The sequence below is a fragment of the Pygocentrus nattereri genome, chromosome 24 (assembly GCF_015220715.1).
Source record: "Pygocentrus nattereri isolate fPygNat1 chromosome 24, fPygNat1.pri, whole genome shotgun sequence".
Classification (NCBI taxonomy): Eukaryota; Metazoa; Chordata; class Actinopteri; order Characiformes; family Serrasalmidae; genus Pygocentrus; species Pygocentrus nattereri.
This window is the reverse complement of record NC_051234.1, coordinates 5,387,070-5,412,355: the sequence shown is the minus strand read 5'-3', so window position 1 is coordinate 5,412,355 and position 25,286 is coordinate 5,387,070. Positions and strand designations below refer to the sequence as shown.

At 38.3% G+C, this 25,286-nt stretch overlaps 1 protein-coding gene across 1 annotated transcript; it reads left to right on the top strand.

The window, feature by feature from the left end:
* The first annotated feature begins 10,174 nt into the window (after window positions 1–10,174).
* upk1a (uroplakin 1a) lies at window positions 10,175–24,491 on the top strand. Its single transcript, XM_017715669.2, has 7 exons — window positions 10,175–10,331; window positions 10,982–11,182; window positions 12,860–12,934; window positions 14,657–14,764; window positions 20,389–20,565; window positions 21,750–21,833; window positions 23,828–24,491. Exons 1-7 carry the CDS (start codon window positions 10,266–10,268, stop codon window positions 23,873–23,875), a joined length of 759 nt encoding a protein of 252 aa, XP_017571158.1. The 5' UTR covers window positions 10,175–10,265; the 3' UTR covers window positions 23,876–24,491.
* The last annotated feature ends 795 nt before the right edge of the window (window positions 24,492–25,286 follow it).

Below are 25,286 nucleotides of genomic sequence, written 5' to 3'. Positions count from 1 at the left end.
AGCCTTTTTCCGTAGATCAGGTAAAGCTTTCATCAAAACTTCTGCAATCTCCTTGAAGCCTAAAAGCTTAGCAACTTGGGGAAAACCTGAAGATGTCTGTTCTCTGTTTGCATTCTCTCCTGATTCAAGTGCTAGTTTATGTTTCTTCTGGAGCTCCAGATTGCGAGCTCTCATTCGTTCCCACGCACAGGTCATGCAGGGTCCTGTAGGCTTTTCAAAGACGAGATCCCATTCGTGCTCTGCTTCTACCAGGTACAAGGGCTTGTCTTTTTCACGTTGCTCAATGGTGATTCTCATGTGGTCCTCCTGGTGCAGTTCTGTGGTGAGGACCACCAACACATCATAGCTGTTTTGAATGAAAGAGGAACCACCTTCAGCTGTCCAAATGCGGACGTTGGGGACATGAGGGTGCGAAAGCATGGGATCAGAATTGGAACCTTTTTCTTTAGAGCCATATGCGTGCTCTGTAATCCTCACACGTGTTTCATGTTCTCTTGGGACTTTAGCAGGTATGCTAACTCTTGACTGAGCATCTTTTCCCTTTTGATCTTTCTCAGCTTCTGTGCTCACTCTTGATATATAATCTATCTCTTCATCTTCATCCTCCTCCTTCTCACTAACATCCTCCTCCTCATCACTTGTTTCTTCTTCCTCTTCCTCTTCTGAGGACTGTCCATCTTCTATGCCACAGAGAGCAACAGCTAGCTTTGCGTTAGCCTCCTTGGTTCCTCCTGTGACAACGATGTCTAGCAGGAAATGCTCGTATAGTTCCAGTGCTGTCACAATCCTGTTCTCAAATCCACTTGACTGCAAAGAGAATCTCCATGGAGCCAACACTGACTTCACCTGTTCCTCTGGAAGTTTCCCTTCCATTGTCTGGTGGAAGAAACACAAGTGAGTCAAGCAGCAAAACTGAAACGTCTGCAACTCAATCCAGCTGAATTAATATGGCACAGTGAACCAATAAGCCGCACTAAGTCAATACTTTGTTTGGCAGAAGCTCAAGACGAAATACAAACAAGTGTTCACAGGGCGTCAAAGTTTACTTGGTGTGAGTAAAGAACTTCAGCAAATATAACAACCTCAATTGAGACAAGGAACAGGTCGGTGACGCTACATCCAAACAGCTGTATTCTCACCTAGAGTTTGTGATGGGTCTGCTTGCAGCTGAAAAGGCACTTCTTTAGTTGTAGGGAGGGGTGACTAAATTCTGCTAGGCATCTTTTTGATTTGCCAAATATATATATAGCACTGTACAAAAGTCAAGCACCACCTTTCATCTTTTTAAATTCTGAGTCAAAAGGGCCATTACGTTTTTGATTTTTCAGAAAAAAGCAGAAAAAAAACATTTAACAGAAAATTCACAGAAGCCTCAACAACTATACAGCTTCCATTGTTTTCAGGAGACTTGCTTTCAATTTTTCATTTAAATCTGCAGAGATATTTCAGACCTCCAAAGTTCAGTCTTAGAAGTTGTTTTTATTGTTATTTTCTGTTTCTCACAATCCAAATAATCCTGAGGTATATTTACAGTCATCTTGTATTTGTTATATTGTTATATTCATGTTTTTCTTTATTTTTATATCTGTTATCTTTAAGCTCTTTTTTCCTCTGTTAGTATGTGTTCTGTTGAGGGCCTCTTTCGCCCCTCCTTCAAGAGAGGGAGCTAATGTATATAATAGCATTCCAATAGTATGAGAGATTTAAGCTTTTCCAGATATTACCTTATGGGAATGTATGGATGTGTGTGTGTCTCTAACCATGTTATGTATGTGCGCACATTCACCATATATAATGCAGAGGCAGTTTGAAAAAGTTAGAGTTCCCATTTCGGCCTTCGGGACTCTCACAGGGCTTTAACACTATCTTATTAATTTGAAATAAAGTTGTTCATGTTTAAATCCAGATAGGGTCTACTAGAGCTTTCGTCTCCCCACCTACACAACTAAGAATAAACAACAATCCCAAACACATTCAGTGATGGTGAGGACTGGACTCAGAAATTTCCTGAGAACACTAGCAGCTTTCTGTTTGATTTGATCTTTTTCTGTTTGCTCCTTTTGCTGAATGAGGGCTTTTTTGACAGCTGCATATTCTTTCAACCCCATAGCGCTGAGTTGTCTCAGTGGAAGGATGGACAGCATTAACTAATTTCTTCTCTCAAAGATGAAATTAAGGACTGTTCATCTGCTTTTGACATTTTGGTTGTCTCCCAGGTCTTGCACAGTCCATTTTCTCTGTATCTTCTAATCAGTTTTTTGAAATAAACTTTTTTTTCTCACTTATGTCCTTTGACTTTCCTCTTCTGAATGCAAGTGAAGTGAATATTCAGTCCCTTCAGATGTATCACCTGTAAATAAATTATTTCTACGTACAGCTGTTTTGACTGGAAATTAAATTAGAGCTTTCTCTAACTTCTGCGCAGTACTGTATACTTTTTCTGTTATACATGCAATAAACAACCATGTAAGGGCCAAATTATTTTGCTAATTACTTTGTTTAGGACAGTATGTCACATGATGGTGTCTTGAAATGTATGTACACAGAAACTCATAAAAGCAAACACAGACCTGTTTCGAAATGCAGGAAGTATAACTTTTACTGCAAACACAAGCGATGTATGACAGACAGTTGCTAGGACACAAAAACTGAAGACACAAAAGCAGAGACGGAAACATCCAACAGATGTCAGCACTGGTATTGATGCAAAGGAGTATGGGGGTGATGAGGGTGATAAATTTGCTCCTCAAAATGAGCAAAACAGCCACAAATTAACCCTCAACAATGAAAACATACATGTCATTTCATCCTGAGTTTTCACCTGTTGCAGAGTCCCCTCTAGGACTGCTAGGCCCCTGCTACCACAGTTGGAGAAGTCAACATATGGAGGTAACAGACAGGAGTACTTGAGTGAAGGTATGTACACTGTCTCAAAGTCCTACTACCTTCATCTATTTAATTTCCAATCAAAACAGCCATTAGGTACTCAAGTAGGTATTCATTTTTCAGCATCAGGAAAGAGGAAGAAAACATAACCACTGTAGTGGTGTGGTCATTTTGTAGTTGGCGCTATGCTCTTATGTCCATATTAGGAACTCTGGGTCTCAGCCCAATTTCTCGATGGCCATAATGAATAGGATTTTCAAAAAATCGCTTCTATCGCACCCTGTGGGAGATAAAAATGGTTAGAACACAATACATTTCGTTCTATAAAATATCAATGGATCCTCTAAATTACATGGTGGTTAAATTGTTGAAATATGAATGTTAATACATGTGAACTAAAACTGTTGCACATTGAATAGACACCATTAGACTGGCAGCCTCCTTGAGCGGGCCTGGGCAAAATGGTAGCGTATTTTAGTTCTGGTAACATTTCCTGAGGACATTTTCTCAGGACATTCACTAGCTTCTTGTATGACTTTTCGAACAAGGTGGAACGGTAACATTAAACAAGAAGCTGGAGAAAAAGAAGGTTGTAGTTTTATTACAGGTAGTATTTTTGATTAGCGGTCTTATGCTATAAAAATATCCTACCTAGAGGTTTCATTTATGGGAATATCTGTAAATAGAACATTTTAATAAGACAGCACAACTCGTCAGAACAGAGCCACAGCCCACCAGTGGTGGACGAAGTACACAAATCATGTACTTGAGTTAAAGTAGAGATACCCAAGGTAAAATATCACTCCAGTAAAAGTAGAAGTCTCTACTTACTCTAGACCTCCACTTGAGTAAAAGTACAAACGTATTTGCCTTCAAATGTACTTAAGTATCGAAAGTAAAAGTACTAAAACATTAATTATGACTCTAATGTCCTGTTATCATTTTTATAACCAGACTGGCTTCATGAACTCATTTCAGGTGAAAGTCCTCCAGCGTTTCTCTTGGTAAACCAGTCTTTTAATAGAACGTCATTAATTAGTGACGCTGACGTCTATTAAAATGATCAGAAGCACAAAACACTGAAGGTAAACAGTTTCCATCAGGGAGAACCGAGTGGCTCTGAAATCACTTTTTACACACACGCAAAGTTTCAGTTTAAGATTACTTTGTAAATTAGTTACAAGTTTAATAAAAACTGGCTTTAAACTCAGGATCACAGATGAGCTCCTTTACTGTGTTGACCTGTAAGCCTCTGTTCATAAACATAAACTAACCCAAACTAATTTACTATAAAATTAAAGTGTTTGTATAAATTCAGAAAAAAAGAAACATGCCAGTCACGACTGCATATGTGTACATATTTCTATATTGTGGTCTATTTACACAAAGTTAGTTTAGTTCCATCATTTGGGTAGCTGTATGTGTTCCCAAATTTTTACGCTGCTGCCACTGATGTTGACCAAACAGTCAAAACAAGCACAGAACAAAGTGACCGCTGTGCCCTAATTAGTGCTCTGCCTTTGCACTTCTTTCGTTTTGACATGTTACATTTTTATACACACAAAAACCAAAAGGAACAACAGATTTCTCAAAATGTAGTGGAGGAAAAAGTCAGATATTAGACTCTGAAATGTAGAGGAGTGAAAGGAAAAAGTCACCCAAAATGGAAATACTTAAGTAAAGTACAGATACACAAAAAAAGTACTTAAGTACAGTAACGAATTACATTTACTCAGTTACTGTCCACCACTGCAGCCCACCTTAGTTTTGTGTACATTAGTTTATTGACATCAAATTGATGTGCAGTAGCATTAGATTGCTTGTAGCAATATTAGTGTTAAGGCTCTTTAACAGACTAATAATTTGAAGTATCCACTGATATTCTGGAGAAAAATGTTCACAGGACAAAACGTATTGAGTTCTGAACATTTTCATTTAACACAGTGTGCAATATAAGTGATTTTCCGAAAACCCTATTCATTCTGGCCATAGAGAAAGCTTAGACAATATGGGCATAACGAGGACTACAGATTTACGCACGACTGCAGTGGTCTATTACACACACAGCTAAACATAATTTCAAAATTGCCAACCGAATGGATACAGATGACCTCTAGTAATCAGATATGTTCTGTGAGAAGGATGCTGGGACACAAGATAAAGACTTGATGATGGCCATTTATAATCTATCCTACAAACATGGTGATGGCTAAAGATACAGAAGTTGGATCTGGGTATTTCCATCATTGTATAACTGGGTGAAAGGTGACTGTTTGGAAACCTTCGAGGCCTCTGACCTGACTGACAGCGCCTCTTGCTGATGTCATAAGAATGCACATGATGGACATTATCTTTGTTGACTGAATCTGACCAATGATATTGTGTCTAGCTTTATATACACACACACACACACACACACACACACACATATATATATATATATATATATATATATATATATATATATATATATATATATATATATATGTGTGTGTGTGTGTGTGTGTGTGTGTGTGTGTGTGTATGTATACATTGTCTATTCTACATATAATTTGCATAAAACTCTCTTTCTTCCTTTCTTTCTCTTTTTTTTATCGCTCCCTCTCTCTTAACTCCTAAAGTTTTAGCCTGCTGATTTCCTTTAAGCGATTGCCTTAGTTAAGCCTTTGCATGTGAGGTTACATGTGTCTGTGTAAACATGTTGACCTGTTGAGATTTTTTTTCTATTTCTGTCTGTTCTTCTAATTATGTTTCCTTTCTCTTGTTCCTGTAATACAGACATTACATTTCATAATTTATTTCACTTTTTTCCCTTTTAGTTTTGGTGTATATTACATCATGGAAATGATGAATTATGAATGGGTGTTTTTCATACATTTCTAAGTTTTTATCAATCATGCTGTGGTAAATTACCCAGACGTGGTAAGACGTGGATTTTCCCACATTCTTAAGCTGCACTGATAGAACCTTATAAGACCAACTCGGTATTTTCAAGAACTTTTCAGTTTGCACATCACTAAAAAAGATGGTTCTTTAAAGGGTCTTTAGTAGAGTGAATGGTTCTATTTAGAGCCCTCAGTTCCACATAGAACCATTCCATACTCACATGGTTCTTTGTGTGGTGAAATGGTTCTTCAGATTGGTTCCATACAGAACCTTTTTGAAACAACATCAACAGGCTTATAACAATAGAAGAACCCTTTTCGGCACTAAACAGAACCATATGCAACACGGTCTCCATCACTCAGAAGAACCATTTCACCATGCAAAGAACCATTTAAGCAAGAAATGGTCCTATATAGAACTCACCATCCTAAATAGAAGCATTTAAGCATGTAATGGTTATATACACTCTTAAAAATGGTTCTTTAAGGGTTCGTTAGTAAAGAAAATGGTTTTGCGTAGAATGAACACTCAAAGAATACTGTGCATGATTAAGGGTTCTTTGCGCAATGAAAGGGTTCTTCAGATGATGGAAAATATACTGTAGGTGGTTCAATATAGCATAAAAAAGGGTTATTCTATCTTTACAATGTCAAGCTTGTTACTATAGAAGAGCCATTGTGGTGCTATATGGAACCTTTTTCAAAAAGGCTCTATGTAGAACCATTTACAGCACATTCTGTACAGCACATCATGGTTCTTTATAGAATCTTTGGAAAGGGGTTCTATATAGCACCAAAAATAGTTCTGCTATAGCTTGTAATAACAGAACCTTTTCTGGCGCTATGCAGAACGTAGAACAATTCTCCTTCAATCTGAAGAAAACTTTCAACATGAAAGAGCCCTTTAATCTTGCAAAGGGTTCTTTGTGTGTTCATGGTTCTACATAGAACCATTTTTTAAACTAAAGACCCCTTCACAAACTATCCTTTTTAAGTGTTTATACAATTCATGGTTCTAAATTGAACCATTTCCTTTACTAGACTCTACAGCACTTAGAAATAAACAGCATTAAATGATACACACATGATAAGCTATACGCACGTAACTCAATTTCAGCAAAAACTGTAGATACATGTTTACAATTCTAAGCCCACACACTGCTGAATCACACCTCGCTGTTAAAGCCCACCCTGTCTACAGTGTACTACAAAATCAGAAAAAGAAAGAAAAACTAAATATGCAGCGTAATTATATGTGGCATTACTAATGTCTGCATACAACATTATGATTGCCACTATGAAACAGACACATGTTTAAACATAAAGGTGTCAAAAAGGGGTCTTTGGGCGATGTGGATAGGACTGCCCACCACTCCAGGCAAGTGTGCTCACTGCCCCCTAGTATGCATGTATGTGGGTGTTTCACTGCATGGATGGGTTAAATGCGGAGGTCTAAATCCACAGTGTGTGTATATATATATATATATATATATATATATATATATATATATATATGTGTGTGTGTGTGTGTGTGTGTGTGTGTGTGTGTATATAATATCAGAGCTGGTTTATGAGGAGCCTGGCCACTCCCTAAACAGGAGTGCTAAACAGCAGAGGGCGCCCGCGAGTGAGTCCTCAAATGAATGGGAGTGAATGGAGCTCAACGGCTAAAAACGAACAGTTAAAATAGTTTCTAATCACTCGTCCAGAACCTTCCTTTAATTTTAGAAACTAGAAGGATGAATTTCACTAAAAAAGAACAAAGAAATCTCACCTGTATTTCCTTTTTTCTACAGTAAACGGGGTTTGGGCAGCAGGAGGCGGGCTTTACTGCTAGAGCGTGATGATTGATGGGCAAGCGCAGCAGCTCATTGGCTGTTCGCGCTCTCTGACGTCATGATCAAACACGAGGCGCAGTTTTAAACTCCTATAGCTCGAGTTTAAAAGCTCTTAAAAACATAACAGCGGTGTTAAAAATATCTTATGATATCCTGTGTTCAGGAAATGAACGCATTCTTTAACATTAAAAATGTTAAAGCATTTATAAAGCATGATTTTTCTCAAAAGCTCCATTTCAACCCATTCATTTTGGACTCACTCGGGAGCGCCCTCTAGCGTTTGAGAAGGCTGGAAGACATTGCAGAGCGCGGTGATTCGATAACATGGTCAATCTGATGAGGAATGAAGGAACTTGTTGTCACCAGTAAGCGGCGCCACCTGCCTTTTCTTCACCATTTCCTGAGAGAACGCGTGTCCTGTTGATCAGCGCACTGCGATCTCAGAAATGCGCTCTAGTTTTCTGATTTGCCATTGTACATTTGAATGAATATAACTTAATAATGAATATAACTTTAATTAGCTCAGGTTTCCACTACTGTTCAAGATCACTGAAAAGTTTTCCGAAACACCTTTCCCACTGTTTTGTTGCAGAAACATGCATACATGATTGCACTTTGGTGCTATTAAACCAAAAGGTTTAGAAGAAGCTGTAAAATGAAGGAAACTGTAGATGTGTCTAGAATGATGAGGATTCTAGAATAACTAAGAAAGCTGTACAGCACTGAGAACACATCACATTTCAAAAATAAATGTAGGTATATAAACATACACCGATCAGCCACAGCATAAAAACCACCTCCTTGTATTTAACCTCATTGTTCATTTTATCAGCCCCACTTATCATGTAGGGGCACTTGGTAGTTCTACAGTTACAGACTGTAGTCCATCTGTTTCTCTGTAAACTCTGTTCGCAGACAAAGAGATTTGGGAGAGTTTCATGCTCATGCACACACAGACACACACACACACACACACACACACACACACACACATATTTATATATATATACATACATTGAGCAGAATAACAACACTTATTCATATGCTGTGACTGCAGGCTTTGGGTCAGCGATGATTATGAAAGCATGTGGCAGGACTCTCTGCACAGGTGGGGCAGGTTCTGTCATGGCAGATTACAGGTGTGTTCCTGTTTAACAGTCTTATGCCAGTACAACCTGTTGCATGTCATTACTCTTCACCTACCTTCACTTTATTTCAGTGAATACTCTTTGGAGGGATACCATAGATGAACCACTTTTGGTTCCCAAAAATAACCGGCCAATACTAGTTCTTTAAAGAACCATTACTGTAAATGAGATGTGAGAGTGAAGAGGTTCAACCCAGTTAAAGGCTTTTCCTAAAACTCCACATCTAAGCTAAGAATCATTTCAGAGCCTTTATTTTTAAGGGTGCACTCTCTTAAAAATCATGGTTCTTGAAATGTTCTCTACTAAAGGCAATGGTTCTATATAGGAAACATCTGTATGATTAAGCAATTCTTTGCATAGTTATATTGGTTCATACAATTGACAATGTATTGTAAATGGTTCTATATAGAACCTTTGGAAAGGGGTTCCATATCGCACCAAAATGGTTCTGCTATTGTTACAATATCAAGCTTGAAATAACAGACAATCCTTTTTTGGTGCTATATAGAACCTAGAACCAAATACAACACATTCTTCCTCAATCAGAAGACCTCTTTCACGAAGCAAAGAACCCTTTAATCATGCAAAAGGTTGTTTATGAGTGTTTATGGTTCTCTGTAGAACCATTATCTTTACTAGAGAACCCTTCAAGAACCATATTTTTAAAGAGTGCAGTCTTACTTACCATAGATTACTAGGGTGTATGTAAAATTAATTAACGCAGATGAATGAATGTAGATCTGCTTAACCATAAACTCTCAGTCATTAATCGTATTGTCCAGTATCTACTATGAAACTATTCAGGCCTTCAAGATAAAGAATATTTGAAAATTCTGAACTCATTATTCTCATTAACTTTCCTCAAATTGGTAGAATTTTTCCCATCTTAAAAATAAAGGATCCCAAATGGTTCTTCCGAGTGACAGAAGAACCCCTTTTAGCTCCAACCCATGGACAGAACCCTTAATACCCAGAATTGAAAGCAAGACAATAAACTAAGTATTCTCATTCACTTAAAGATGAGTTCAAAATAAAGGTGCCAGAAAGGTTTTCTAGAGTGATGCGATCGAAGAACTACTTTTGATTCCCTAAAGAGGCTTTCATTGGTTTGGTTCTTAAAAAACAAAATTTTGTAAATGTGATGTGCAAATAATCTCAAATAATGTAAATAATTGGCAAAATAATGCATCAATTAGAGGCCTTTTCCTTCCATAACATCCAAAACAAAGAACCATTTAGTAAACTTGAATTCCAAGAGTGTGACTTGAAGTATCAAATCAAATGCAGTCAAATGTATAAATTTACTCTATGCTGGTGATGGGGGCAGAACTGGTTTGCTCACTTTCTTCCCCTCCTGTTTCACAACGTACAACTGAGGGTGTAAACAAGCCTCTCCCCTTCATGCAAGCCTCTTATTTTCCGTGCTGCTGAGTATCGGACCTAATCATCATTTAGTCTTCTCTCAGGACTGGTGCCACCACGAGAACCGATACGGACACACTGCGGCAATGGCGAGTGGAGGGGGCATGACCTGGCTGATGATCATTCTCATCATATGCAATGCCTTCGCTTCTGTAAGTTCTGAGTTCTGGGATTTTAGATAATAATAGTGAATTAATTAACACTCCAGTCAAAAAGTTTCTTCCATCTTCTTTTAATCTCAGGGAATGCCGTATTGATTATCTATATATTGTTATTTCACATTCTATTGATTTTATTCTATGTATTTAGAATTATTTTTTTGGGCTGTTATTATTAGTATGTGCTCTTTTGATGAACAGATGATGATTTCTTGTGTTTTGGAATCACACTACACCCACAAATGCTAACATTGCTAATAATGAATGAGAATTTGGGGCACGTTTGGTTTCAGTATACATCACTCTAAGATATGCAATATGCTAATTCACTGCTAGTCTTTTAATGGTTGTTTGGAGTGATACAGTAGGGTTAGGGTGGTTAGGGTTAGGGTTAGAACCACTTTTCTTTCCCAAAAGAACCACTCAGTTCTGTTGAGTGCTTTAAAGAAACATCCATTGACTTACAGGATCTTCAAGACAAACAAGTGGTTATTCACTCCAAAGTTGCTATTTTATGCTAATTTATTTTAATTTCATGCTAATTTCATTCAAAGTATCCTCTATGGGGCTTATATTCTAAGAGTGTAGTTGTCTTAAACATCTTTGCATGAAATATTACCTCAACACAACGTTATTGACTCCAGGCAGCGGGACTGGCATTATTTGCGCTGGCCATATGGGTGGCAGTAGATGGATACAGGCTGTACCCAATATCTGGCGTGTCAGGGAAGGATGACATCTTTGCCGGAGCCTGGATTGCCATCTTCACCGGCTTTGCCTACTTTTGCACCACAATCTTTGGCATCTATGCAGCTCTGAAAAAGAGACGTTCTCTCATGCTGGCGGTAGGTGATTCACTATGGAAAAAGAGAGAAGATTTTGAGAAAATCAGAAGCTGCACACTGTACCACTGTATGTTATTGGGGGTGTAAATAATGTCATTCAGATTGGCTATTATTGTCAAATGATTGAGCCACGTTCTAAGCCTGTGATATACGCACACCTATGACCACCTCACAGCGACTAAATATAAGTATTACTGCGTGGTGGCATAAAAAACCCCCTTGTGCTGTTAATGGAAAAATCTTTGACTCTAATGTTGCTCACATGGATCACAGAGTGTACTGATGAAATAAGAACCTGTCTTCTGTTTAAACTGAGGGGCAGGCAGCTTAAGTTCTTAACTAGAACTAGACTGATCAGCTAGACAACAGACTAAAAGATAGTTAAACAGCAGTATAAATGGCTTTAAATGTTCATGTTTCAGTTAGGAGGCCCAAATGCATCCATACTCTCTAATTAGTGCACTAAGTTAAGTGATACTTTATTAATCCCACAAACAGGGATTCCACCTCCACATTTAACCCATCCATGAAGTGAAACATACACCCTAGTGAATAGACACACACACACTAGGGGGCAGTGAGCACACTTGCCCGGAGCGGTGGGCAGCCCTATCCACGGCGCCCGGGGAGCAAGGGTTAGGTGTCTTGCTCAAGGACACCTCAGTCATGTGCTGTCGGCCCTGGGGATTGAACCGGCAACCTTCCAGTCACAGGGCCAGTTCCCTAACCTCCAGCCCACGACTGCCCCTATGACTGCTAGCTATGAAAGTTTAGAAATTCTAGCCTTTCCAGTCAAATAGTGCATCATTTATTGGGTGTGGATGTGGCTGAGTCCGAAATGAGTCCGAAATATTTCTTAGCTATATTTCGCACCTTTGGGGTGCAGGACCCAGTATTAAAATCCATATGTAGTGCACTATGTAGGGAACAGGGAGGTGTTTGAGATTCAGCCCCGGCATGAGAAGAGGGGCACTGCTGGATCTGCTAAATAATACTCGCAGTGGTAATTTAGTTACCAAAAAGTGCTTATAAAGTGAAGGCTTTTGCATTTAACAGTGCTGCATTATCATATGTTATTGCTATACGACAAAAAATTGTACTATTCATGAAATAACTGCAGTTCACAGCAATGGCCAACTGAATGTTTTCTTCATTCAGTAGTCCTCGGCGGCTTTGCAGCAATACTGTACTCTAAAGCAATTTTCTTTTGTTTTATTGGTGTAATATTTATGTCGATTACTATTAATAGTAGCGTACATTTATTTCTGAATATTGTGTATTTTTTATCATATTTTATGTTTGAATAAAAACATTGAGCCACTTGAGGCTGTGCGTTACTGCGACTGTATCACGGGAAGGGAGTAGGAAGGAACGATGCTAAGTACACCCATCCCCTGATAAAATCCCAGTAATGCACTGCCTCTCATGGCTGATTGCTTTAGTGAAATCTTACATGCCTGAAAATAGCCCAATACTTTTATTTTGGCCTAAAATAATCAGGTATTTTATTGAATATTATTATAATTGCTAATAACATAAGAAGCCAATACTGATGACAGTGCCACCTTATATATTAACACCCCTACCTGTTATATAACTACAATGCTAACAATGTTTCTATCTCATTGTCCAGCATTATGCAAAACTTTAACACTATTTTTGTTCTGCTTGCAACAGTATCTGATCATAATGTTCATCATCTTCATATTCGAGTGTGCTTCCTGCATCACAGCGGCCACCAACAGAGACTATGTAAGTGAACACTGTGTGACCTTAAGCTTAGTTGTAGTTGTTAGAGACATTAATAAATACCAAAATGAAGTAATCAGTGATTTAATGCAGCATTAGCATAGTGTCTGATTAAACTCCCTTGACATATTTGCTAGACTGAATGAAACACAGTCAAAAAACACTGATGTGCTAGTTAGAATTGAATGTTATGAGGGTCAGATAGGATGATCTGTGGAAATGACATGCTATTTGACCCTCATTATCTTTTTAGCCATGTTAGCATGTGATTTTTAACTGGTTATTGTTGTCATAGCTCCTAGTTCCAATAGACACACACAAGCATGGGATAGTTGTATTTCAATACATTTCAAGAATGTATTTCAAACTCTAAAGTACATTAACCAAAATACATGTTTAGCCATTTTTGTACTTTTTTAAGTTACATTTTTAACATTAGCCTTTTTTGGTTACTGTATCTGGCTGTTGTTGTACCATGCAAGCCAACCCCAACAAGCTTGCGCTGACTTTCAGTGCTAACCATGTTAACATGTCTTTGCCCTGTCTGTTGTTGCCTGCTGTTGCTAATATCCTGATAGTTGATCTTCTTTAAACATTCCTTGAAATAGGGAAAAATGGCATAATCGAATTCACGGAGTGCAATATCCACTGAAGTCCTATCACACCCAGATGCTTACGCTGCTAATTTACCTCGGTTGTAGCCATTAGCACTGTAACCTTCCCTGAATCTTGCTGGTGGCTTCACTTCTTTGTGAATTTTATTCACATTTAGCCCTATTAACCTTCTAGCTGAATTATTTTTTAGCCTTTTTTTACCTCCTTGTCTGTTGCTGACGCCGCAACAACTTAGTTCCTCTTTAGCTTTAATTTAGTTTTTAGCTGTGTTAGCATTTAATGTGAACTATTCATTTTTCTTCCCTCTGTGATGGAACTGGTTTGACGTCATGCTAGCTGATCCTCCTTTACCGTTGTTTTTATCCACTACCATTACCCAATTTGGACCACACACGTGTGAAAATGTACGTTGGTTCAGCTACTGTTTCACGGCTGCTGCCCTATATATGTCTTAAATGTCATTAATGCTGCCTACTCATACAGTATTCTGAGGCAGTAAGGCAGCTAGTCACGTCCGAATTAAATGTTTTTTAAACTTTCGGTTCCTCAGTCTGGTCACTTTTTTTAAAGGCAGCATAGCATATCATGCTGCTGGGCCGGTGCTGCACATGCGTGGTTCAAATCAGGTTTAAACTATCCCTTCAGAGAATGCTAACCTGGCGGGTTTCATTTATTTTTAGGCATATTAGCATTTTAAATCCCATAAGCTGTCCCTTCGACATCCCCCCTGTTGTTCACAATGCTATACACTTAAAAATTATGGTTCTTCAAGGGTTCTTTAGTAAAGGCAGTGGTTCTATTTAGATCCATGAGTTTTGCCAAAAAGGGTTTTGCTTTTGTTACAATGCCACGCTTGTAGCAATAGAAGCGCCCTGCGTGGTGCTCTGTAGAACCACTTTCAAAAAATATTCAACACATTCAAAATCAATCTGAAGAACAATTTCACCATGCAAAGAACAATTTAAGCAAGAAATGGTTTTATACAGAACTCATGGTTATAACCATTGCCTGAAGAACCATCTTTTTAAGTGTGTGGCTCATCCTTGCCAGTTTTCAGTCATGTTTTTCTGAAATGAACTATTCTTTTGATTTCTTCCCTGACCATTGTAGCTGGTTGGTAACAGTAACCTTGTGAAGAAGCAGATGCTGAGGTACTACGCTGAGAACAGTGACAAAGGAGCCCAGATCACTAACACATGGAACAGAGTCATGCAGGATGTGAGTACGCACAGTGCATGCTAGAACGTTCCTGTCTTTTTGCTGAGCGCCTCTAGGAGCCACATTCCAAACTACTGTCCTTGCAAAAGGCTGTGTTTCACTGCATTGTGTGCCGTAACCACAAGGGATTGGCTTTTTTACCACACACCCACTGGGGCAACATCATCTTGGATTCTCTTCAGCTCAGACTTGACACAGCATGTCTGACCTGTCCTTTTCATTGGATCCACTCCAGGCGGTGCGTGAACCGGTCTAGGGGCTTTCAGTGTGCAAATAAAATGGTATACTGATCTCTCCTGTCCTGAAGTCGAAATAGATATGTATTGGAGATATGTATCGTTACCTTCACCAGCTCAGTGCAAACAAAAAATATAAATTTTATTATATTTTATAGGACAATCAGTGCAGCCTGTCTTTTATTATAGATTGCAACACAACACAATACACATTAAAAACTAACTGACCTAATGGGTTAGCTGATGTTGCGTGGCAGCTACTTGGACGACATGCTGAAGAAATGAAAGCTGCGAAAGTAGGTCTGGTTCAGTTCAATAGGTTTAGATGCATATTTGTGTAGCTTCAAAGCTTTATTTAAAATGTGAAGAAAAAAGAGAGCATAATTAGTCCTCGGTAGTTGGATTTTATCCAAGTTTTAGCTGGCGACCAACAGTGCTGGCCTATGCTGGGTTTTCTTGCAAGGAAGCTAACAAATTTAGCAAACATAGGCAACTGCTAACTTATTAAATGCTTCTATCTTGAAAAAAAAAGCTATATTTTGAAGTAGTTGTTGAGTTGGTAGTGTTACCAGTCTTTCAATTTGCTTTTTGCCTTTATGGTTTATTATGGCTTATTACTAAATTCTTTAAAAGGTGTATAAAAAAAATAAAAAAAAAGATGTAGTGAGGAGAACTGCCACTCAATAATGTCCTGTCAAGCACTAATAGGTGCTCTGAAATGCTAATAGGCACTCTGAGTCCAAAAAGAATGGGTTCCCATGGCACTTTTGTATAAAATAATAGTGTAAATACTTAATCGATTTTTACTTATTAATATGCACCCATTGTTTCAACATGAAAAGCATTACTAATATTTATATTTTTCATACTTTTGGACCCTTTTGGACAGTTATAGGTCTTTCTTTATCAGGGCATCAAAGTGTGGGGATCGGCTTAACCCATCAACACTCAGTAACACTGAGTAGTACTTAGCAGTACTGCCTTAAAAAAATAAAATAATGGAATACATCATTCTAGTTTCCAAAATGAAACAAAAGTCCTGCACAGATGTCCAGAAACAAGTTTAATTTTGCTTCACTCCCCATACAACAACGACTTGCTTGTGGGCTCTGGTGTTTTGCCATCACATTATGGATATAACAGGTAAAATAAGAAGCGACCATGCTCCCCCTAAAGTGGCTCTAGCCAAGCTACTAAGTCTTACAAAGAGCTTATTGCAATTGTAAAGATGCTTATTTTTTCGAAAGTTTCATCACAGTAACAATAATCAGCACTAAACGATCAACTCTATGTACAAGCCTTTGATATCTTCAGCTTGTGGTGGAAATCGCTGGATGACAAGTAATAATGATGGTCTCTGAGTCTGGATCAAGAGTGAGTAGCAAGTTTATTAAAAGTGATCATAACAAAAATGTATTCTCTCTCCCCTACATAACCTCTTTCACTGTGTGTCTTGCTTCTTATAGCTTTCTGTTGTTCCCCCGCCCTTACGTTCCTCTTATGGCAGTAAGCATTAGTCAGCATTGTTCTCAATCGTACACCTTTCTCCTACATGTTTATCTTATACGACCTGCTTACAGCAAGCAGCCAAGGCAAAACATCCAGTTTCGACCCGTAGCCTTGTGGCTAGGCGCCACTGCCTTGATGCATCTATCTTCCCACTCTGCTTCTGTTCTCATAGCAAGGTCACTTCCCCTTATCTCCTGAGACACAAAACAATCCCGCTACCTCTCGGCCACTGTGACATTTAGAATCATCCTTAAGCATAAAAGCACAAAAGTCATATTTCAACACTATTAAATACATTTCCACGACAATTCCCCCCTTTGATTCTAAATCAACTTCTAAACTCTACTTCCCCTCATTAAATAATTGTCGCAAGTTCAAAGAATCAGAAGAAGGGTGATTTTCATCATCCACAAAGTCCATCTGTAACATGTGATATTGAGCAGTAAAGGAGCGGGCAACCATGGCAGAAATGCAATTAGAGATGCAGGGAGCAATGCATATCACAAGGAGTAACACACATATAAATGGTATTAACATAGTAACAATCCAGTGTCCCCATGGGCCCATCAGAGATGTCAGCCAGCTAAACCAGGAGCTGAATAATAAACACAAGAATTAGGAGAACTAAACCTGACAGTAATGCAGTTCTGCAAGTTATGAACATGTTCACACTTGCAACTTGATTATTCGAGCCATCACAGCCAATAATTGGTATCAGGCCATGCAGGCACTGAAGTCTGGTCTACATTTTTTAAGACTAGGTATTTAAGACTAGTTATTCTGTGTTCTTTTAAAACAGCCCCTGTTGTCATCTGTGTTTATTCTAAATATCTTTTCACTTCATAAATGAATCATAAATTCAGGTTCTTCAAAGGTTCTTTTAGTGGCAGTGGTTCTATTTGGAACCATATGTTCTACATAGAACCATTTAATGCTTAAATGGTTCTTTGCACACAGAAATGGTTCTTCAAACTGATGGAAAATGTGTTGTACATGAGTCTATATAGAACCTTTTTGAAAATGGTTCTATACAACACCAAAAACAGGTTCTTTTATTGTTATAACCTGGCTATCGTAACAATAGCAAAACCTTTTTGGTTTTAATATAGAATTATTTTTTATAAAGATATTTGAGCTACTTATCAATAATCACCAATTTTCCTATATGTCTGATGGAACTTTTATGAAGGCCTGGAGATCCACTGGCCAAACACATTGCTGTAGTTTGTACTGTTATATTCTTCTGAGACATTTTTAAAAGTTCTGTGTGGTCTACACTGATGTCCAGTTTGTTAAAATGTAATCAGCAAGCCTGTGTGAACTGGTTAGGTCAAGAAAGTAAAGAAGAGGTCAAGGTTGTGTTCACTCACACGAAAATTGTGCTTGCATTATAAACAACAAAGCATTAGTGGCTTAATGTTGCACGCAAGACGGTTCAGCTTTTTGCGTCTATGTGCTGCTGTACTTGTTCTTCAGATGTCATACCCTTTTTAACTTTTGTGTGGTGTTGGGGTCCCTGGGACCCATTTTCAATGTTGTGATGATGTGATTTATTATTATTTCAACCTCAGATTCCTTGGCCTTTGCTCATTTTCTGTGAGGAACATATAAAATAACACATTTTCAGTGACTTCACACTGTTCACCCCCAACACATTTATATAACACATGTAACTGAAGTTGAGGCTCATTAAGAGATGTCTTGCTGAGTGAAATGTTTATTGTAAATATGTGGTTGAGACTCTAGCAGATGGTTACTGTAACCATAGACATGGAATTTCATCACCAGCACAGCAGAATGTACTACATTGTATTAAAAGTAGAGATGTATTTAGTGTCATCTTGCTCTTTCATTGTCTTTAAGCAGATAGTCATAGTCCTCATTGTACTGGATGATGGGTAATAGGTCATTATCAATCTGTAAAGCAGTCAAGGCGAAAGAAGGGTCTACTCAAATCAATCTACACAAAACTAAAAGACACGCTGACTGTTTCTTCAACTATATCGCTGCTCATTAATGGACTGCAGTAATTCAGTACCATTAAAACTGCTACTGCAGGAAAACAGCACTGTACAGCGGTTAAAGCGACACTGTTCGAAATGAAAACTTTTACCATTGCTACATCTCTTCTCTTCACATCTCAGTAGTCTCTAGAATGAGATTTTCTGGTTTAAAGATTAGGAAAACCACCTTCTGATGATGTTCCTCTGAGGTGGCATGAACTTTGGGAAAACTGCAACTGTTTTTGAAGAGGTACAGATAGATAACATTATTATTATTATTGAACTGTTAGGGTTCTGACTGGTTACACATTTGTGAAAAGCATGCTGGGTATTGGAGTGAGATGAAAACTAAGAAAGGGGACCAAATCATGAATTCCATCAAACTGACGAGGCTGAGGGTGTAGCGTTGGACTACTTGGAATAGCAGCGCCCTATATATAAATCTATGTATCTATTAGTTCAAACGGCAGTCTCACAGTAAAAAAAATAAATGAAAAAGCATTTTGACTAGATATTTAGAAGGATTGTTATGATCTATTTGAATCCAAATAATTAACTGAGGGAGTAAAAAGTCAAATGTATTCAAATTTATCATTTATAGGGTATGTTCTTTTGGGAGGTGGCTGTCTCAAACCCTAACCTCAAAGCTACGTTCACATTACAAGCCTCATTGCTCAAATTCAGTGTTTTGCTCAAATCCGATCTCTCTGACTCGATGGTTCACACTCGTTTAGGTAAGTGATTCAAGTCTGTCATTAATGTGGATGAACCGGCATCCTTAAATGACCATCATCAGCTCCTCCTACTCAGTAACGCCATGTGACTGAATCACTGCATCATCAGTACAAACTAACGAGCAGAACGAACTTCACTGAGAAGATCATTAACTCTGATCAGCTCTCAGCTTCATTATTAGAGCCACACAGAGGAGAAAAAGGTGAGATGAGCTGCTTTTCCACCATTTACAGGCTTTAACTTCTGTTCAGCGCTGCTGCCATGGTAACGCTGATTGACGGCACAGTGGAAAAAAAGCACACAAATTCCGATCTGAGCATCACATTAAGGTCACGTGGCCATGAATTGGATACGTATACGATCTAGGACCACATATGAAAGTGGCTCACATCGGGTTCACATCAGATCTGAGTCACGTTAAGGCAAAAAATCTGATTTGGGTTTTTTTATTTCTTTTAAAGTAAATCTGAAAGATTTAGATTTATAAATAGTTTGGCTTGAGTTTGAAATAAAACAAAAACTTTATTCCAGAAGTGGTGTCCCACTTTTATCATGTCACCACCAAAGCATATAGTTTTAGTCTGTAGGCGGAGACAAATTGTAGCCACACCCCTGCATTTTAGAGAAGTGAGGCTGCATCCCTGTCCCTCATGGCCAGTGAGCAGTTAGATCCCATTGTTTTGAAGTAAATGTACCTCAAATTCTTAAAATCAGTGTAACATTAAGAACTGCAACTTATTTACTGCAATTAAGTAAACTTTGAGTTTTAAATGAAAAATATATTTTTATGTGTTTACAACTGTTTAAAGCTGTGTTTGCTAGTCATGTACTTTTTTTGTTTTGCTCAAAATTAGTTCAAATTATCACTACAATAATTGGAAAAGGTTCAGTTGTTATGATTGTTGTGTTAGTGTTAAAATACAATGTCGCTTAATTTCTTTTATTAAAGTAAACCTAACTAAGATTTCTCTGAATTTCTTTGAATAAACATGTTATTAAAGTTTTATGACAGCAGTAATACAGATTTTTCCTGGTTTATTTGTTGCTATGTTTGTCTCAATGTGGGCTGCAAGACAAATTCCTAATTCTACCGAACGTCTCATTGAGAGTTTTAATTTTGCTCCTTCACTCACGTGCACAGGTGCAGTGCTGTGGGGCGGACAGTGCATTGGACTGGATTGAGTACAACTCCACCTTCAGACAGACTTACGGCACTACGTACCCGTGGCCACTCAACTGCTGCAAGCGACTGAGCAGCTTCGAGGTGGCAGATCCAGAAGGCTGCAAGATCGGCCAGAGCAGCACCATGTTCACCACGGTAAACAAAGCCCCTCTCGAGAAGGTTTAAGCCAATCAGCAGTTGTTCTACATCTGCCAGTATGTCTTTGTTTATAATGGAAACAGTGGGGAACATACTGCTGCCATCAGAAACCTTTGTTGCTTGTTTTGTAACAGGCTTAACTCTTTCCTCTTTCATCATCAGTGGTCATAAGGCTATTTACAGATGCCTGACCATGATATTGAAACTGGAATTTCACCTGTATAATTAAAACCATTCGAATGTAAATAAAGTAATTGAAAGCGTTTTGACAGAAACTGTGCACTGTATGTTGATAACAGTAAAACAGTGGTACTTTTTTGGGACTATTTTGCCTTTCAAAACCCTGCATGTAGCTCTGTGTAATGAATGGACTTGTTTAGGCCAATATTCTCTCAAAATTTCACAAAACAATGTTTTGTGAGGGACCTTTTAGAAGCATTAAACTCTTCAGACATTTGGTTTCTATCACCACCACTGCGAATAAATTTTGACTCAGTTTTTCATTAACAAAGCATTTTGCATCAAATCACTCTGAATGGCTTTGCTTTTTTAACCAGTGAATTATTATTGTTGTATCGGTGGAATTCCCCTTTAATTGAACAGTTGTACACCCCAGTCTGTGTATGGAAACTAAGCTGTTTTGAATACATGATGGTTGTGATGTCACAGCTAGGGACCTTTTGTATTGAACAGATTAGTGTTTACTCTCATCAAACGCAAACGCAAATCTCATCAAATTCAGTTCATGGAGTGTTTTGGCCCGTGAGGACTGGAGCCTGACACGTGGTCGTGGAAATGCAGTCTGCAGTCCATTGCCTTTGTTGATCCACACATCTGAAAAGTTTCTAGCAAATCTTGCAAATTTTTTTTTTTTTTTTTTTTTTTTTACAGCATCTCTGATCATTTCAGTCAGAATTCATGAGCTACAGTTCCACATTTTAGACCAGACTACTGCCAAATCGGAACGGGGTCATGTACATATATCAGTCTTAAATGCACTGTAGCAAAACGGAGTACTTGTAAGGGTTAAAGAGATTTGAAAATGAACAGTGACAATTGTTGACACAAAACCACACAAACATTATAAGTGGACTTCAAGGGAGACAAATTACAGTAAAAGCAAAATGTAGAATTAGAATATGGGCCCTGTAAGTGATGAAAAAATGCTTCTATTCCTGCAGGGTTGCTTTAACTACATTGAGTCAGTGTTCAGTCGTTATACTTGGGCGGTGAGCTGGTATGGCTTCTCTGTGCAGATGTTCGTGGTGAGTATTTTAAAATTCTTCATCACTTACAGTACATTCCCTTATACAAGTGGTGCTACATGGCTGAAACAGTCCTGAAACTGATCTTGAGGTTGTTCTGATTTAAAAAGGACATCAATCCATTTCGGAATACTGAGTGTTCCGAGTGAGTGTTCCTGAGTGAACTGACCCATTTAAACAGTGGCTGTGTTTACATGCAAAGATTTTTGCCAATCTGATTAAATACATTCAGATTACAGATTAAGACAGATGTTTATGCTCATGTTAATGATTCAGAGAAGCAGTTTGCACAATGAGAACTGCTAAGATATAAACTTCCATTACTAGTTAATAACTACATTAGCCTTGTAGCTCCAATGCATTTGTACATTTGGGATAAATGTATGGGGTTAAATTAATGCCACCAGAGCCTGAACCTGAATTTGTGATTCTGAACCAGAACTTGTGACGTTGAACCTGAATTGCTGATGCTTTTTTAGGTTAAGACATTCAGGTGGTAAAATTAATTTACTCAGTGACAAAAGAAAAAACAACCTCCCAGTGACCCCAGAGATCTTTAGCGATTAGCCAGGTGTGAGTTTGACTACATCTATGCTTGTTGGCTCTTCCAATGTACCCCAGATATTTCCCTGAATTTTAATGCCTGAATTTTAGAACCTAAATTTCTCAACCTATATTTTATCAGCTGAATTTCTCAACCTGAGAAAGCATCACAAATTCAGACTCAGAATCATGAATTCAGACTCAGAATCACAAATTCAGACTCAGAATCACAAATTCAGACTCAGAATCACACATTCAGCCTCAGAATCATGAATTCAGCCTCAGAATCACACATTCAGACCCCAGATATTTCCCTGAATTTTAATGCCTGAATTTTAGAACCTAAATTTCTCAACCTATATTTTATCAGCTGAATTTCTCAACCTGAGAAAGCATCACAAATTCAGACTCAGAATCATGAATTCAGACTCAGAATCACAAATTCAGACTCAGAATCACAAATTCAGACTCAGAATCACACATTCAGCCTCAGAATCATGAATTCAGCCTCAGAATCACACATTCAGACCCCAGATATTTCCCTGAATTTTAATGCCTGAATTTTAGAACCTAAATTTCTCAACCTATATTTTATCAGCTGAATTTCTCAACCTGAGAAAGCATCACAAATTCAGACTCAGAATCATGAATTCAGACTCAGAATCACAAATTCAGACTCAGAATCACAAATTCAGACTCAGAATCACACATTCAGCCTCAGAATCATGAATTCAGCCTCAGAATCACACATTCAGACCCCAGATATTTCCCTGAATTTTAATGCCTGAATTTTAGAACCTAAATTTCTCAACCTATATTTTATCAGCTGAATTTCTCAACCTGAGAAAGCATCACAAATTCAGACTCAGAATCATGAATTCAGACTCAGAATCACAAATTCAGACTCAGAATCACAAATTCAGACTCAGAATCACACATTCAGCCTCAGAATCATGAATTCAGCCTCAGAATCACACATTCAGACCCCAGATATTTCCCTGAATTTTAATGCCTGAATTTTAGAACATAAATTTCTCAACCTATATTTTATCAGCTGAATTTCTCAACCTGAGAAAGCATCACAAATTCAGACTCAGAATCATGAATTCATACTCAGAATCACAAATTCACACTCAGAATCACAAATTCACACTCAGAATCACACATTCAGCCTCAGAATCATGAATTCACACTCAGAATCACAAATTCACACTCAGAATCATGGACTCAGAATCACACATTCAGACTCAGAATCACGAATTCGGGTTCAGCATCACAAATTCAGGTTCAGGTTCTGGTGACACTGATTTAACTTCATATAAGAGGTCATTTTTTGCCAGCCTGTCATTTTAAAGTACATTGAAATATTATTGATGGAGCGTTTTAATAAATGCATGCATTGAAAACATGTGATCTGGTGAAATCTGATGCTTCTAATGTGTTTCTTCCAGTTCTTCCTGCTGCTGATCGCCATGGTGTACTACACGCAGCTGGGCTAAAGAGATTAAAGGGATACAAAAAGCGCCAACACTAACAAACAGTATGATATATAGTGTTGTTACTTTCGGAATAACTGCTGCTTCTGCCTGCTGCCTCTACACCTTCGTCAATGCTGCCACAGAAATCCTCTCTCCAAACAGACTGCACAGCGTTTAAAAGGTATTAAATAGATTTTTAGCTTTCAGCACTTGTGATTTTTTTTTATTTGTTTAGTTTTGATGAATGGCATGAATTTTCTTTTCCCCCCTCTCACCGTCCACTTGTTTTCATTTCGGATTTCATTTTTCTTGAAAATGTTTAAAGTAATTGTACATTTCATTGTATATTTTTTTGTTAGATGATTTCATTCTACAGTGCCAATCACACATTTCCTCTCATGCTATTGTGTACACAGACCTGAATTGGGCCTTTTTTTAGTTCCATCTTTTGGTTACGTTTGCTTTTCAACATCAGAGATACAGCATGTACAGTATGTATTGTCCATTATATTCACATATTTGTACTAGCATTGAATAAACCACCTTATTTAAGTGCCATTTAGAGGGAGGGAGAGAGAGAGAGAGACACACAGGGAGAGAGAGAGAGACACAGGGAGAGAGAGAGACACACGCAGAGAGAGGGGGCGTGGGGCAGAGGGAGGGAGAGAGAGAGAGAGAGAGAGAGAGAGAGAGAGAGAGAGAGAGAGAGAGAGAGAGACACACACACACAGAGGGGGGGAGGATCGATAAAAATTCCATCTTCTCGCATTACAGCTGACATCTCCGCAGTACAGTGCGCTCGGAGACATACACCCAAACAGCACAGCAGGATAACAACTGCCCCGGATCGTCAATCAACCCGCAACACAAAAGCACCGTGAAAACGGAGCTTAAATAGGGAGCACAGCAGGAGGAGAAAGGATAGGGTAACGTTATTCAGGAACTGAATCTGTTTTGGAGTTATAGGGAATTCGGTCGCCCACGCCTTGTTACACAGATGAATCACTCAAGTATCATATTAACAAAGTTTGCTTTGTTTGCATTGGGCATAATGTGGCTAATGAATAAATACAGCTTCATTTTGGTGTAGTAACTTATACGGTAGCATCGAAAAAGTTTGAACGCCTCTGTTTAGGTGATTTTAAACTGGGGAAAAAAGTAAACAACCGCTAGCAGGGTTCGACAACATCCGGGTCTTTTGCTGACCTGTAATGGCTCCACAGCAGAATTAGACATGTAGGTAAAAGTAAAATAAACCTCCTTCACAGTGAAATAAAGCTCTGCTGATCGTTCAACGCCGTTTTAGCATTAGCTAAATGGTTGTAAACGCTGGAGTTGCTAATTCAACCTTTACCCCCGAGCGCAGACTGCTGGTCACCATAGCAACGCAGACTGCTGGTCACCATAGCAACGCAGACAAGTCTCGCCTAGC